The sequence below is a fragment of the Aphelocoma coerulescens genome, chromosome 4 (genome assembly GCF_041296385.1).
Source record: "Aphelocoma coerulescens isolate FSJ_1873_10779 chromosome 4, UR_Acoe_1.0, whole genome shotgun sequence".
NCBI classification, from domain to species: Eukaryota; Metazoa; Chordata; class Aves; order Passeriformes; family Corvidae; genus Aphelocoma; species Aphelocoma coerulescens.
This window is the reverse complement of record NC_091017.1, coordinates 17,973,349-17,990,299: the sequence shown is the minus strand read 5'-3', so window position 1 is coordinate 17,990,299 and position 16,951 is coordinate 17,973,349. Positions and strand designations below refer to the sequence as shown.

Sequence of the window (16,951 nt, the reverse complement as noted above, 5' to 3'; positions counted from 1 at the left end):
TGTCACAAATCCAGCATCTAATTATTAAGTACAAGCAACACCTTATTAGCCTGGTGTCAATCTGTTTAGGTTTGAATCTTGTGCAAAAAGAATAAAATTAAAATACTATTAATGTAGTTACTGTTCTACTCTCCAAGTAATACCTGGACTATTTAGCACTACAGAAAAAAGTATGAAGTGATAATCAATTTTTCCCTTTTTTTATTAGTATGTTGTTTTCTTAACAAATTTGTGGTACTACTGCTTCAAGTAAAGAAAAAGATACATTTCAAGGGCTGAAGTTAATTCTGAACCAAAGTAATGCTTTGTTCAGTTTGGTGCTTCCTTCCAAAAGAGATTAAGCACTTACTTTGCTCCAAGCTCTTCTACAAATACAACAACTGGCCCATTCTCTGAAAAAACTTCTTGAATATGGGCATTATAAAATTTCCCATTATGGTCTAAGCGCACCTGTAAGGAAAAAGAAAAAGAAAGTGAATTAGCTCCAAAGATGACAGTGAGAGGAGGTAACTCTTCAAAATATCAACATTGTTAGAAACAGAACTTTTCCTCCGGGCAGCAGAAGACCTGAGAAATACACATCACAGTTCAGTAAATGAATCAAAAGCCAATCTTCAATCCCTATTGCTTCTTCAAAAAGAAATAAAAATACTATTAAAACACACACACACACAACACTAAACAAGCAGCTTGCTCAGGAACATTACTTAACAAACTATGCTTTTCAAAAACACATGAGAAAGTTACAAGCAACCAGTGCAGCCAGGCTTTTCAGCTTTTCTGAAAACACTCTCTCTCATAATAAAACTCAAAGCTTTTCCATATTAAAATCCACTTCACTTCAGTGAAATTTAGTCCCATCAGGAACATAATGAACACCAATTACTTTGGGAGTTATTCTTCAGAAGGTCTTTTTAATTTATAAAACAACTAAAAAAAGTTCTTCAGACATGATCATCATGTTACTTGTCTGACTGACATTCTATGTTCTTAAAATTCTTCTGTTGAATAAAAAAAAATTCTTAATGTTCCACTACAGTATTTGGCTTTACAGTTGTATTAATTTGATCAACTCTAATTTTCACTATTTACTTCATGTTTTCTTCCCATGTTTTTATCCCATAGATTTACTGTCTTGCCACATACATATGAAATCTGAGAGAGAGTGTATGTTAATTACCAGTGTTTTCTCCTAATAATACCTGTACCCTTCAATAAATACTACACAATACAACCTTAGGGTCTAAAATGCAAATTTTAAGCCTGTGCTATTGAACAATAGTCAACTCAGCATCAAGTTGGTTTGGTTTAGGGAGGAAGGGGTTTGAGGGCTTTTTGGGGTACTTTGTGGTGGGGTTTTTTTAGGTTTAGAGATGTGTTTTCCCTGGAGTTTAGTCACTATGGTTGATTCCATTCCACAAATAAAAAAGTACAAATTGAAAAAGCCCCTGTGCTGCATGATTACCCAAACTGAATATTTTCTCATTAATATTGATCATTTTAATAGATGATCAGTGTCCTAGAAAGAAACATGCTTAGCCAAGTACCATCAGTTTAATTAACACACTTAAGGCGACTAATCTACAATGTGAGAATTTAATGGCAAACCTTGCTTCTTCTTAAGCAGCAACACTTAATATAAATCTTAATAGAATTTAAAGACCACCTCTGTAACACACTTGCAACACCCTAAGCAGAAGAATTGCCCAAGACTTCAGGATCTGCAAGCTCTACTTCACTACTTGGAAGTATTGAGATTTCATCAAAGCCAATTTACAAACAGTAATCGCTGTCTCCAGTGTCAAACAGAAATACATGGATCTACAATTCCATGCTTAACGTTGAGGCCACCAGACCTCTTATTACATGTACTCTTGCAGTTAACCTTGTGGCTTTTTAATGTAGCAAATTTGCACTGATGAGTAGTACGTATGCTGCAAGTCACAAACACTGCCAACAATTAAAGAACAACTATACCCTCAGCTGAAGACATAACCCAAGCGTATTTAGAAAGCAGCAATATCAAAATAGTTAATAAAAAGGGAAAATTAACATCTTGGGCAAAATGTTAATGTGGCTATAAACTACAATTCGACACTACTTACTTTACATTTATCTCCAATGGAGTATTGCATGCCAGCAGCAATAGAGAAATCTTGCTTTTGCTGATCTGTAAAAACAGAACCAGAAATATACTGTTAGTCTAAATATAACAAAAGTTATTTTCTTGATGCAGTAAAAATGCAAAGCAGGTGTTCAGGCCCTAAATCTGCCCAGTGATCCACGTGAGGAAAATCAAACTAGACTCAAACTGCCACTTGCATCTGTTCTTCGGGAGGGCTTCACTTCACACAGCTTGCAAAAGCTGCAACTTTGAAGTATTCTGTTACTCACCCCATTTGGATCGGAGCCAAACATCGTATTCAACGTTTCTGTAAACCAAGGGATCGAGCGATTTCAGAACCTTTTTAGGCAACGCCAACAAGTTGGGATTCCCATTGCTCTCAAGGTGCTGCACAGAACAGAACAAAGTGCTAAATGGTCAACTACATAGACCTGTCAAGTTTTGCATTTTTCAATCAAGTGCTCAAGCCTTGTACTGAAATATAGAGAAGCTGAAGGTACCTAGAGCATAAAGAGCTTTGAAAAAAAAATAATTAAATGGTGTTCTTTTAACCATACCAGAACATAATTAAGAACTAAGCAGCACTAGAAAGGACACTGTCCACCTCTGAGCACATCAAAAATATACATTACTTTTCAAAAATAGTTTTTAGGATATTACATGTTAGGAAAGCTATTAACTCAAAAGAGTCTCTCAGGAACATTAAATACTAAAAAATACAGCAGAATACAAGTTATTAGAAAGAAAATAAATCTCAACAGAAAAATACCTTGTTACCAGAAAGAGACTTCATTCCATTCATATCACTAACTGTTGTAGCTTTACTTCTGTAATAGGACAGAGACAAGTTATGTTTTTATAATGAATTGCAGTATTACTAAGGCATGAAAATCAGGTAAGACACATCTAGAAGGGGACAAAAATACTGAAACTACCATTCTCTACATGTTTTCCTGACAATAAGCATCCCACAGAACATCTTCACCTCTTGAAGTGAAAAAGCTGTCTAAAATAAAAACTATGTTTTTAACTTTCTATGACATAGAAATAAGATCTTGGGTTTAAGTACAAGTTTTAGGAAGTCTATTTTATGTGCGCTGACTTTGTTGTCACTTTGGAAAAAAAAAAGCAAGGGGTGGAAGGCACGGGAAACAAAAGTCCTCTCGAAATTTTTGCAACCACAATGCAAAAGCAGACATAAAAAACCCCTCAAAACCTACTCTGTTAGTTAACTTGCATCAGGCACTCTAATTTACTCTTATTTTCTATACCTGACATCACTGGAAAAATACTTTCCATGGAGAAAGTCCCAAGTATTTTTCCCTACAGCAGTTGTAGGCAACTCTCAGCATGAAATTCTCCCAAAACTATTACACTTAATAACAACATAACTGGAAAGTTTGTATTTATAAAATGAAAAGAATCTTCTGGAAAACTAGCTAATGAAACAAGCTGAAGTCAACTTTAAGACAAGCAAAAGATTTAGGACTTCATAAACACAGTAAAGGGTTTGTAATTTGTGTTAACTGGGTCAAGAGTCACATACACACACCAGCCCTTGCGTTATAGGACATATGGTTTAAATCAAAAACATTGAGTTCCACAGTCTCCAGTGAGAATATGACCTTATTTCCAAAGGTGCTGAGGAGGTTAGCAGGATATTTTCTTAGGAATCCCAAAGATACAGGGTAAGGCTACTGCTTTTGAATCCCAGAAAAGCTCCAAGAACAGAAAGGAATAAAGATTTCCACTCGCTGACATTTAGCTACAGTAATTGTTTCCTGAAGCAGAAATACTTTGTATTTTAACTGGCAAAATTCCCTAGTATTTTTTTTTTCCAAACACAAAAATAAGCTAATCCCTTTCCCAGAACTTCTTTTTTTTTTTCTGTGATGTTTTCCATCATCTTCCTTTCTCTTGTTTTCAACCTGTGGGAGAAACCAGCTCCCAACAGCTCAAAGAATTTCTTCTGCCACATGCCACACAGCAGAGCCCTAAGGAAGGACTGTAACAATCAGTGGGAAGGGGGGACATGATCCACTAATGCAGCATCACCTCCACAGTTTCAGTAGAATTTCATACAAGCCAGAGCTAAGAATCCTACTAAGCAGAAGAAAACCCACCAACACGTAAGTGCAAAAATGGCACTGTGAAAGACTGCCTGTGCAAAAGGAGTCAGGTCAAAATCTCAAAGCTTGTTAGAGCATCCAGCAAAAAGAACATAAACCCACTTCATAAAGATCAAAATGGTGCAAGCTACATCTCTATGTCTCCGTTAGCTTCACCTCAAGCAGGCATTCCAGCCCCCAAATATGGAAGCCACACAAGTTGGATTACGCTCCTGTAACTCTACTCAGCTGCAGAGTAAGCCAAGTCATTCTCACAGAGTTTACCATGGCGGACTGGCACACTGACAGGTCTCCCAGGGAATTCTGTTATTCTGAACAGGAAGAGGTACATGTTGCAATAGCAATAATCCATTATGTAAAGAGACTCAAGGCTAGACTGCATGAAAAACTGAGGAGCCAGAAGCCTGTCCTTAGGTAAGTGAAGATTACACACTGCATTCTTTCACACTTCTAACCCTACTGCTTTGTGCTTCTTCTCTTAGTCATTTGCAAATGTTTTCAACCCTAACTTTGGATTCTACTACCCATCAGAAATTCAGAAAACTCATTTAACTTGTGTTCACAGGCATCTTGTGTCACCTTTTCAATCTCATTTACCTGTAGTTGTCATCTTCTGAATCTGAAGCAGACACTTCACTGCTCCCATTACTTTCCTCTGTCACACCAACAGCACTAAGTTCTGCCATGATTTTCTTTACATCCATATCAAACACCTTCTCATAGAGCAACTCATACAGCAGAGCTGGGGAAGAGGAGGAGAAAGTAGAAGAGGAAAATCAATTACCAGCTGAATCAGTTTTTGTTCCACCATTACAGATGGCAATCATACAGTCACTGACAACTCAAACTGAAAACCAAGCTACTAAAAACAACTACAACAAACTTTCACACAGAGCCTTTTCCTGAAACCTAACACTGACAGCTTTAAGATTTTTGGTAAAAATATGCTTTTAACTAATGGCTTAATACTTACACTGGCACAGAGCAGCCTTTTCTGCATACTCTATAGGATACACAATATCATAGTGGTTTCCATTTGAGAAGCACAGCAATACCTATCAAAAAAACCAAACAGATATTTTAGGCTTTGCATCTCACTTGATTTTTCATAAGCACTACCTTTTAAATTCAATTTAAGGCACCCATGTGCTTTGTTGTCTCTCAGCATCTCAATGTAGCAATAAACAATCAAAATGTTTGGGGATGTCCTTTAAACCAAACAGAATTTGAACAAAAGTCAAAAAGAATTTAAGACAGGTTAGTGCCTGAAAATTTATTTTTACAGAATTTTATATTAGTAGGAAGACATGCCACACCCTAAATGCATCCCATCTATTTAAAAAAGAAGTGTTACATGTATTAACAGCATAGCTGCCTTAAATAAGCACAAAACAAACTGCTAAAATTGAATTCTCAGGACATTTCATTGTGTTGAATAATAAAACTCACATGCAACTACTTGCTGTTTATAAAGTAGTTTTACTTCAGCCTGTCACAATCGCCATAACTTTATTTTTTTTACCTTATCAGAAAAGCCATTTTCAGTTACACGTGAAGGAGAAGCATTTGGCTCCTGGTATATTATGAAATCTTTCCTGGAAAAAAAAAAGGTAGTTAAGAATTTATTTTAAAAGTAGTATCAATAAAAATTTGACTATTGAAGTCAAATTCAAGGAACATACATAACCACAGAAAACACCTAGGGGTTCCTCTGCTACCATCAATCTCTACCATGGTGTGAAACTTAAACATTTTCTCTCTCTCCCTTTCATCCATAATGTTCTCTTTCATTTCTTTGCTTAACAACCTGTCACTTCCTTCAACTTCTTTCTCACACAGGCAAAAGTGTTATCAGTCTTGCAAAATATTGAGTATATTCACAGTTTCTGGATTAAGAAAAAAAAAAAAAAGAAACTTTTTACAGCTAGCCAGAAAAAGCAATTCTGAGAGGAAAAGAAGACCCACGTACTTCAGGGAGCAAAGAAAAATTTACTAGATAACCAAATTATATTCGTGAGAGGTCTGAAGAGTGAAAGTGAAATCACACCTATTCGTACTGAATTTCTATCCTATGCCTGGAAAGTCTGAAACTTGCTTACTTACTCACTTGGAACAGAAGAGGAGATTTGTACTTCTGCTTCCATTAAGTCTGCCAGCATGCAGGAAAGAAAGCAACTGTTGCCCTTTACCTCCACCACCATTCCTACCTTCCCTGAGACCCTAAATTGCCTTTTCAATAGAAGCCTGTCTTCCCAAAATAAGCACGGCAGTAACTACTCTTGTGTGTTCACCTCTGCAGTGAAATACTACAAAAGAGTTGCATCTGTGCCACAAAACCCTCCTGATGCTTTCAGTGGAAATTAAAAAACCCACTATTATCAACCAGGATTTGTCTCTATTCATTTATCAGCCCTGGATACCAATGTGGCATGACTGCAAAATAAACTACTCCTATTTATGAGAATACATTTCTCGTGGCCAGAAATACAACAGATCATGACCATCCAGTTTCTGATGTGATTAAGCATCCAATTCTGCTGACTTTAATTGAGTTATATCCCTCTACAACCTGGCTCAGTGTAACCATCAGACCTTCTCACCAAGCCTCTTGAGCCAAACCTTGCTCTGACTTTCAGCTCAGTCCTCCCCCATCCCTGCAGCCATGCAACTCCAAGCTGTCCCACTGACCTCACAAAATGCAAAGAGAATTCCATGCAATTTCCCACACATAGCACTCAAAGTGCCTAAAGGTAATATTCAACTAGTTTGATTCTTTCCTCTTATCAGCTGTCTCACTAATAGACAAAGCCATTAATTTACAGTAAACATTTTGAAGCACTGAATTTTTAATGGCTTTACAAACAGCAGACAGCGAAGGTGCTGCGGATTACTCACTCCCTTGTGCAATAACTAGAAAGCAGATATAAATATTCAGCACATTGTTTCTCACTACTTTGTGAAGAAAGATTTAGTATATAGGAAATGAGTACAGCCCACAACCCTTAGCAAGAGGGCTAGTACTAAAGCCTCAGTGAGAAACAGGAAGAAAAGCAATTTTAACAGAAAAACTAGGATATTAAAATTAACGAAATACAAACTGTATGAGATTACCCACAACTGGCTGGTCAGGTGAGATACATGGCATTACTGCAAACCTGTACTCACATCCCGGATTAAATGTCATTTTCTAAACTCATTTTTCTATTTTTATTTAATCCCTTGACAGCTGCAATTTTCAAAGCATATTTATAATTTGACAGAGTACTATGGTATGGCATAACATAATTCCATCTTTATTATTCCAACTGATTTACTAAAAAAACAACAGAAATTATCTCAGTAAAACATATTGAAAGATTTTCTTACTTGTACATAAGAGAAAGGGCACTTATTTCTACTTGTCCAACCCATTCCTGTATTGAAAACAAAAGAAAACTTAGTTCAAACAAACACACAATTATACCTTCTCATAAGATGATCAAGAGATGCAAGAAATCATTGTTGAAAATAAATATATGAACACTGAATCTGGAGTTCAGCAAGACATAAAAATACAATTCCCCAAATCATTTTACAGTACAGAGTACATACATAAAACTATATATTCACATAATTCAAAGACCTTCTAAGCTCAATTAAAATTACTTCTGAGGAAAAAAAAAATCCAATTAGCCATCAACTTCAAGGAAAGTACTGTTTTCTATTATGAATCAAGTTTAACATACCTGTGGATTTTCCAAACTTTTTAAATAATCTTCAAATGGCCCCTCTATAAACTGGATTAAAAAAACCAAAACAGCAGTAATTAGTCATTTTTAATAGCGTAGCATATGGAATCCCCAGTCTGTGACTCACTGTACCAATGGGAATGTACCACTGGAAATTGAAGACTCCCCTGCCCTAAAAAGCTTACAACCTAAGTATAAAGTGATGTCGAGATGAAGGAATGAACAGTCAAACACATTGGTTTGCCTTGCAGAAAATAACCACATCAACAGCTTTCAAAGTCATCAGACAAGCCAAAATAAACCAAAGAAAAAGCCCCAAAAAGAAATTCAGCAGCCAAATGGGGAATCTGGAAGAAAGCAAAGATGATGTAATGTAGATGTTTATAGGCAATTCATCCCAGGCACGCAGAGCATCACTGAAGAGAGGACATGGGGACTTGAATTCAAATATCTTGTTAAATAAACAGCAATGGACAATCAGGAACAGGCATCACACTTCTGCAGTAGGGAAGCAGTGGTAAGATCTAGTACAGCCAACTCATAAAGCACTTTTTCCTCTGTTCTGTATCACTTCAAACTGCTTTTACTTTCAGCAAAGGATGCAAACAATCAGGCTACACTTCAAGTGCCAGCTCAAGAAAGTGATCCTTCAGCTGGACTCATTAACACAAATGAAGAGGCCAAATTCACATTTGCCAAGAGCAGAGAAAGATGCTGCAGTAATTGAGGTATCTTAACTTCAAAGTATTTCAGCCACACTGGCCACAGAGGCGCTAAATTTAAAAATTACTCTTTAGTCACAATCTGCTTGATTTACTTGAAATAAAGATCCACAGATGTCCAAGCCAAGACGGAAATCCCTTTATGAACTTAAGCTGCAAGCTGGATGGCCTCTTTACCCAGAGAGATTAAGAAACAAGATAATAAGGAGAACTGAGTGGAGTAGTGAGATTAAAAGTTCTTCTTTAGCCATTCTGAAGTGAGAAGAACCAACAAGCCTGGCCCAAATTTCTAGCTTAGATAGAAGCAGTCGGGTGTGAAGTTAGAAAAGGTGCATCAGTAAGACATGATCACAGACAGCAGTTGCTTTTTGTGTCAAAATTAAATGACCTGAAGATATTGCACAAAGGAAGAAAGGAAGGGCACCAGGAAGTTCTCATAGGAAACTGAAGAGTTAGAGAATGAATGTAACACAGCAGCAATTCAAGATAACACTTCAAGAAAGGCTGAGGATGGAAATTAAGATGGTGGTTACACTCCTGAAATTTTGGTTATAACAGTATCAGTGGAAAGAAAGACACAAATTCAAGCTGAAGAGATTACAATAGACAGAGAAGAGGAAGTTCAGTAAGCACCACCAGTACATGTCAATAGAGCATAACTACTGAGGAGGCAGCAAGTGAACAGCTGAACTAGGAGATATGGGAAAGAGGCATTTGTTGTTTATGCTGGTTGTGTGTTTGGGTTTTTCAAAGAGAGATAACAATGCTGTATTCCTGACAGAAAACACAAAGCATAGTGAGAGTCAGAGGCAGCAAAGGAGAACAGCAGAGCTGAAGCGAGGTACCCGAGGGAGGAAGAACACTGGGAAATGACAACAAACATCAAACACCTCCTCTCACAAGAAACTTTTTAAAAAGGAGACTTTTCAGAAGGACAGCAAAGATGAACAGACAAGAAGTCATACCTTGGGATAATGTCTGAAGGAAAAAAAGAACACTGGGACCAGGAGTTTGGAGGAGAGACAATACTAACCCCATACTAAAACCAGCTCAGGCTAACAAAGTAGGGATGGGAAACAACATATTTTTATACTTGACTCTCAAATTGTGACTTAAGAGTCAAAAAGGGCATGGAATTTCAAAACACTACACAATGGAACAAGAGAACAGAAGTAGAGAAGCAGATATTGGAGTGAGTGGGGTAACTCTGGGAAGAAAGGGATTAAAAAGTCAGCAGTGAAAAAATCAAGAGAGACACCCAGGAGTTGGTAAGTCCTGGATGGACTGGAAACAATTGGAAGGAGTCAAGTCAGAGCAGCATTGTCCCAGAGAGATCTGCTGTATTTTGTATCTTTAATTCCTGGTAACTTCCACACTCATGTGATCACTCACATTTGAGCCCAGGGTACTATGTCAGAAATTATAGCACAGAGACACACCCTTATTCCTGCTTTCCTTCTCTTCCCTACAGCAGTGCATATCTATAACAGCCTTTATTTTGGATCTGGGTAAATTCAGAACAGAAAAAGAGAGCTGAGTAACAATCTTCTAGCAGCAAATCCTTACACATACTCACTTCCCCTTTCGTCTATCGTGGAAATCAGGTAACAGTATATACACTAGAACCCATACAAATACAAACAGAAGCACCATTATTGATTAATGCTCTTTTAAAAGGAAGGGGAAAAAAAGGATTTTATGATGTTAACACTGATGGCATTGACCAAATATAGATCAATATCAAGCTTAGTTACAGATATTTAGGGAAAAAATCCTACAGTGCCAATGCAGAATAAACTGCAGACCCTGAAACAAATTTCACTAATCTCATCAGTCAAATCCCTTATATATTGGAAAAGCAATTAATTAGCAGAACAAGAACATTTTATGACTTTTATTAAAGTAGGCATAATACTAAACTAAAACCCAAATTTTAGTAGCTTCACTATAGACTATTAAAGTTTAAGTAAGTTTCCTTTTCTTTCTTCATGAGCACTAAAAACTTCTCACACCCCACATCACTCCAGTCCAAGGAGTACACAGGTTTCTCCAGGCTCATGAAAATGAGCAACCACCACATATGAGCTAATTAATTTAAAGCGCATCAACTGGTATTTAGCTATGATGAATATTGCCACAAACATAGGGAGGCACAGAATACAATGAAGTCAAAGGAATAAAGTCACTTTTTTTAAATGCTGACAAAGAAAACAAAAATACTTACTGCTTCAAATTTCTCCCTATTTTTCCGAAGATAGTCTACACAAGCCATCCTAACATCAGTGTGCCGAGACTGAGAGTGCAACACCTACAAAGGGAGAAAGAGAACAAGGTGACATTGGATCTCAGGAGTTTTGATGACAGGCCACAAATAATTAATGACTGCTGTCTAAATACAGGCTTGGAAATAATCTAGCTTTATTTTTAAGAATATTTAATATGCATACTCATTCACTAGCAACCTCTTCAGGCAAGTCAAACCTCAATTACTTAATAAAAAATTAAGTAACTGCAGAATTCACAGGTTTGCTAAATTCAAACCTTCAATTTCAAGAGGATTTACTAAGCAAATGAATAGCATTTATTGTTAATCTTTAACTGCCTGCTTCGTAAAGGACTTCAGTTAACTGAAGTAAGTTATAGCAGGAGTGGATGAGGATGGCAACTACCAACATGCATTCATTCAAATGAAATCCAACCAAGTTTCACAGTGCACGTTTACCTTCTTTTCATTTTAAGAGACCTGTTGCCCAAACACTCTCTTGGAAGCCACGAATTCAGTTCCCAACATGACACCTGCATCTACCTTCTGTTCAAATCTCTACTGGAAAACTTACTTTCATCACAGGTTCCAAGTTACCTCACTACAACATAGGGAAGTTCCAGACAATTTAAGTCACAATGTCTCTTGCAGTCCTTACAGACAACCCTCAACATAAATTACTTCCAATTTCAGTTCAGTATTTCTGAATGAAGAGTACACAAATTATACCACATTTGCACATAAACACTTAATAACTCTGAATTAAAGACTTTACTTTCTTAGAGGTCACTTCCAACCGACATGATTCTAAAATAAGACTGGGATATTAAAAATGTAATAGCTGACAAAAAGTTCTATCAACACTGGAGTGTGAGAGAAACCTTCTATGTATTAATTAAAAAGTCAGAATAGCAATATATATTACACATACATATTCCCTTGAGATAAAAAACCCCACCCACTTCCAATCAATAGCGTTTACTTGCCTGAACTTATCAACTCAGCAGGGAAAGGAATTTTTTTTTAAAAAGTGATCTGTGTATAATTAGCACAGGAATCTGGTTTCCCACAATCAGAAGCACCAGAGCTCCCACTGCTGTTTGCCTGTACTTAAGACAAGATGACGCTGTTGCTTTTTTCCTTTAACACTAACACTGAAATGGGGGAGGGGAATCCAACAGGAAGAACAAAATAAATTACTCATTTTCTCTAATTTTATAGTAAACTAATTAACAAAACTAAGAACATGGCTTTTTCAGCTCTTTCCACTAAATTCTGTTTCCCAGTCTCATACCGAGCAGCTGTATTCCAATGTTGAGATCTTACACTGACAAAAAGCTCTGAGGAGGCGGTAGAAGGTCAAAACAGATAAGGATTTCTTGGTGGCAGGAGGCAGCGGTACACACAGAACTTCTCTCACCTTGCAAGGTGGAAATTATTTTAGTAAAGTCATGTTTTTCACTGGCACATGACTGCATAACCTTAGCCTATACCTGTCCGCGTTTTAACACTAATTACCACCCACTAATGAGATCTACTTCCCATGCCTTCGTGAGAAGGAGCTTTGTTTATGTAACCAGTTACCTGCTCGGCCACAGCCCTGAAAAGGCAGGACCCATCCTTGGCCACTTTCTTCCTGTACAAGCCCTGAGATCGCAGGTAGCGGTCCATGGACGTGTCCCCGGGGGCGTCCCCGCCGCTGCCGGGATGGCTCTGCTCCCCTCCGCCGGCCCTGCCCGCCGCATCCATGTTCACCGAGGAGAACGCCGCACCCCTCCTAGTCCCACATGGCGAGGAGAAGCGGCGGCGCAGCTCCGGGGCCGGGCGCAGGTGCAGCAGCCGGAGCGGGGGGCAGCGCTGGCCCGCCGGCAGCCGCAGGAGCAGCAGGAGCAGGAACAGGAGCGGCAGGAAGAGCAGCAGCCGGCTTCACGTTGTCCACTCGCATGTGGGGAGCGCGGAGAGAAGCGGCAAAGTTTCCCTGCGCAGCCCGGACTCGCAGCTCCGTCGCTGCCGCGGAGGGCCGGGGGCAGCTCCGGCGGGTCCCGGTGCCGGGTGGAACGGGCGCGTCCCGGGCGCGTAGCCGGCCTGCGGGCGGAAAACAAAAGGGAAAGGAAGGACACGTGCAGCCCGCCGGGAGGGAAGAAGGGGAGGGCGCAAACAGGAGCGTAACCTGGCGCTTATTTTCACTTTCAGCCCGGGCGCTGCTGGGAGCCGTAGTCCCGGAGGAGGAGGAAGCGGCGGGAGGCGGACACAGCGCCCGGGGCCGTGCTGTCAGCCTTGCTCCCGGTTAGGATCATTCCATAGCTTCTAAGTTTTAGAACCAGCACGGGGGGGGGAATGGTTGGTGAAAAACTCTACGTAACTCGGTAGTGTGCGCTCGCAGCCCACAAAGCCAGATGTATCCTGGGCTGCATCCAAAGCAGCGTGGGCTGCATCCAAAGCAGCATAAGGCAGCAGGGCGAGGGGGAGGATTCTCTCCCCCTCTACTGCGCTTCGCTGAGACCCCACATGGAATACTGTGTCCAGCTCTGGTGCTCCCAGCACAAGGAGGACGCGGAACTGTTGGAGCAAGCCCAGAGGAGGCCACAAGGTTGATAAGGGGACTGGGGCACCTCCCCTACAAAGACAGGCTGAGAAAGTTTGGGCTGTTCAGCTTGGAGAAGAGAAGGCTGCGTGGAAATCACACAACGAACTTCCAGTATCTGAAGGAGGCCTAAAAGGAAGCAGAAGAGGGACCAGGAACTGTAGTGACAGGACAAGAAATAACTGGTTCAAGCTCAGAGTGGAAATTTAGGTTAGATATTTGGAAGAAATTCTCCACTGTGAGGGTGGTGAGGCACTGACACAGCTTGCTCAGGGAGGTTGTGGATGTCCCATCCCTGGCAGTGTTCAAGGCCAGGCTGGATAAGGCCTTGAGCAACCTGGTCTAGTGGGAGGTGTCCCCGCACAGGGCAGTGGGGTTGGGACTAGATGATCTTTAAGGTCCATTCCAACCCCTTCACATTCTATGATTTTGTCTGAAACCTAATCCACAGTATGTGGAATGTGTGCATTTAGTTAGGCTTTGTTTGGTCTGGGCTTTCCCCCCCAACAGATGAGATTGTGAGATTACTTTTTAACTCCATCCACTTGCAGGAAAGAAGATGGAAATAAAACAGAGATAGTAAAAAGGGGCTTACTTTATAAAGGGATTTTAAAAAGCCACAGCAATTCAATACTTTTAATGTATTACTTTTTTTGTATGCCACTCCTAGTTGTAAGAAGCCCAAACATTTATATTGTAATTGCATGGTTAAATTTTGCTTGGCATTGTAAACAGGATTTTTGATGCACAAAATGTGACAAGAAAGGACGCTCTTCAAACTTGTAAGGCGTTTATTTTTTACTGTGGTTGTGCAACCTATCTGGAAGGAAGAGCTACAAAGCTCTCAGTAGCACTAGCAACAAATAAGATGCTATCAGTTACTTCTTAGCCTAAATGAACAAAATCAGATGCAGGAAAGAGAAGTGAAGACAAAAAGAATGGAAACCATGATTTTTACTTTCAGCTGATAGTAGTAAGACCAGGGAGAGGGGTGATTTGAGTTGAGATCCTCTAAGTAATAATAACAAATAATTTATTTTATAAGCACAAGTTACAAGCCAGGCCAAGTCTAGTGCTCTACCAGCTCCTTACAAGCAGCATCAAACCATCTTTCCTAAGAGAAGCTCAGGTTTGCCAGAAAGGAATAGGAAACAAATGCCAGTTCCTGGGATCTCCGTAGACAAGGAGAACAGAAAGTGAAAGAAGTAAAAGCAAAGCTCTATCTGCAGGCCGAACCTCCAAGACATAGTCAGCTAGTGAGGCATCGAGGGGATGGATGTTTGAGACAAGGAAGGGGGTAAAAATACCAGCGAGGGGCTGAGGGAAAGTTCCAACTTCTCCCCAGAAGATGGGAAAGGTCATCTATAGACTAAACTATAAACAGTTGCTGCCACTGACTCAGCTCCCACATTCACTCAAGGAATTCAGGCTAGCAGAGTCCTGCATGTGAGAGCTGCTTCCTCCCGAGATAAAAGTGATTTGGAAAGATGCTTTTGAAACCTTTCAAACTAGTGTCCAGTTACAGAGTTTCTTAGGAATATCCTATTTTTTCTCACCCTATTTGCCATGTTTAGAGGCAGAGCTATGCTCTCATATTTAACAAATCTGTCTTCTCATATATTTCAGCCTTTTGTCATTGTGATTCTAAAGGCTGGTGAGGGGAAGGGCAAATGCCTTTCATCACATCTGTTAGACTCAAGAATGCCTATACACACCAGGCCACTCAGTATGTGACAGGATGTAAATGTGGTTCTCATAAGTGAATACACAGAAAATTAGAATATTAAAGTCGTCTAGTTGCATAAAACAGTCTTCTAAAATCCTGCTCTTCCTGCAATCAACCCCTGAAGCTGATCAAGTGATGGTGACCCACAGAGTTTTTTTCCAAGTGCTGCTATACAAGAATCAATCCATTTCTAAAGAGGTTTAGTTCTCAATGAAGAAATCTACTCCATACGCATATTTGCTAAGGCTCAAGGAGAAATGGACCCACCCAAAGGCACCTGAAACACCTCAGCATTAAAATAAATGCTCCATCAAGATAAGAATGACCAAGTTATAACTCACGAGTTATTACAGATGTTCTGATTAGAGTTCCTACAGATGCTCTAATTAGAGTTCATACAGATGTTCTAATTAGCAAGTAGCTTTATTAACACTTTCAACCAGCACTTGTACCACGTGCAGCAGCTCCAGCCACGAGTTTCTCCTCTCACTGCCCATACCCTGAATCAGCCCAGGAAGCTGACTCAAGCTGAAAACACTTTTTTCAAAAAAAAAAAAAAAAAAAATCTAACTTTATCTTTAAACCAAGATTGGCTTTGTGATCCAGCTCACGGCCTGCCTGTCCCAACACCTGGGCCAGCAACCTTGAGGAGAGCAGCCCGGTGTTCCCCCGCCTCGCGCGCGCCCTTTCCCGGTTCGCCACGCGCCTCCTCCCACCCGCAGGTCGGGCACGGGCGGCTCGGCGGGGCAGGCCGGGGACAGGCACCCGGGCGGGGGCGGCCCCCCGGCCTCCCGGAGCCGCGCCCGCAGCCCCGCGATGCCCTGCCCGCCTGGCCACCCCCCCGGCACCGCCGCCGGGGCCGCGCTCCCGCTGCCGCCGGCCCATGGCACTTACCGGCCCCCTCCTCCTGCTGTGCCCCCCACGGGCGACGCTGGCAGCGGCGGCCCCGCCCCACGCTCCTCGCCCCGCCGCGGCCCCGGCACTTCAATCTCCCGCGGCGGCCGCTCCGCCCGCGTCGCTCCCGGTGATGCGCCCGCTGCCAGCCCCGTCCCGTCCCGCCCTCCCGCCGCGCCGATCCCCCCCCGCCCGCTGTTGGTTTGTCCCGCCGGCCACACCTGCGGCTCGCACCATTCGCCGCGCGGGGGGGCGCCAAGGGGGGGGAAGAGTCTGGCGGGGAGGGCGCCCGGGCGCCGGGGCAGCGAGCGGGATGTAGCGCTGGGATGCTGCGCTGGGATCCGGCCCCGATCGGCTCGGAGGAGCCGGATGGTGCCGAGGCGAGCGGCAGTCGCCTCATGTCGTCCTCACCCGCAAGGCTCGCAGTGGTATAGCCGAGGAACCTCTCCTTCCCCTCACCCAGCAGGTCCCGGCGAGGGGCGGGCGCTGCCATGTGTTAGCGCCTACATCAGCTGTTCGGCCCGGCGGGAGTACCCCGCTCCAGCTGTGGAGTACAATGGGAAGCGTTTCTAAGCGTTTTTCTGACGGGTCATTTTTCTCTTAGTGAGGTAACAGCTGGAGAAACAAGTGTGGAATAGAACAGGGGACACCCCGCGTCACGCTTGCCGCAGGGATCACGCCACAGCCACACAGGTTCGAGGGATCATCCCACAGCCACACAGGTTGGAGGGATCATCCCGCAGCCACACAGATTCAAGGGATCATCCCACAGCCACCCAG

The 16,951-nt window shown here is 41.6% G+C and overlaps 1 protein-coding gene across 1 annotated transcript; it reads right to left on the bottom strand.

Moving 5' to 3' along the window:
• Positions 1–4,847: 4,847 nt before the first annotated feature.
• On the bottom strand, positions 4,848–16,289 carry LOC138109469 (OTU domain-containing protein 4-like). The gene is made up of 8 exons (XM_069012888.1): positions 16,172–16,289; positions 12,552–13,052; positions 10,929–11,012; positions 7,980–8,030; positions 7,621–7,667; positions 5,777–5,849; positions 5,228–5,309; positions 4,848–4,996 (listed from the first exon to the last, which is right to left on the bottom strand). The coding sequence occupies exons 2-8, from the start codon at positions 12,714–12,716 to the stop codon at positions 4,848–4,850; spliced, it is 651 nt and encodes a 216-aa protein (XP_068868989.1). The 5' UTR covers positions 12,717–13,052; positions 16,172–16,289.
• Positions 16,290–16,951: the final 662 nt, after the last annotated feature.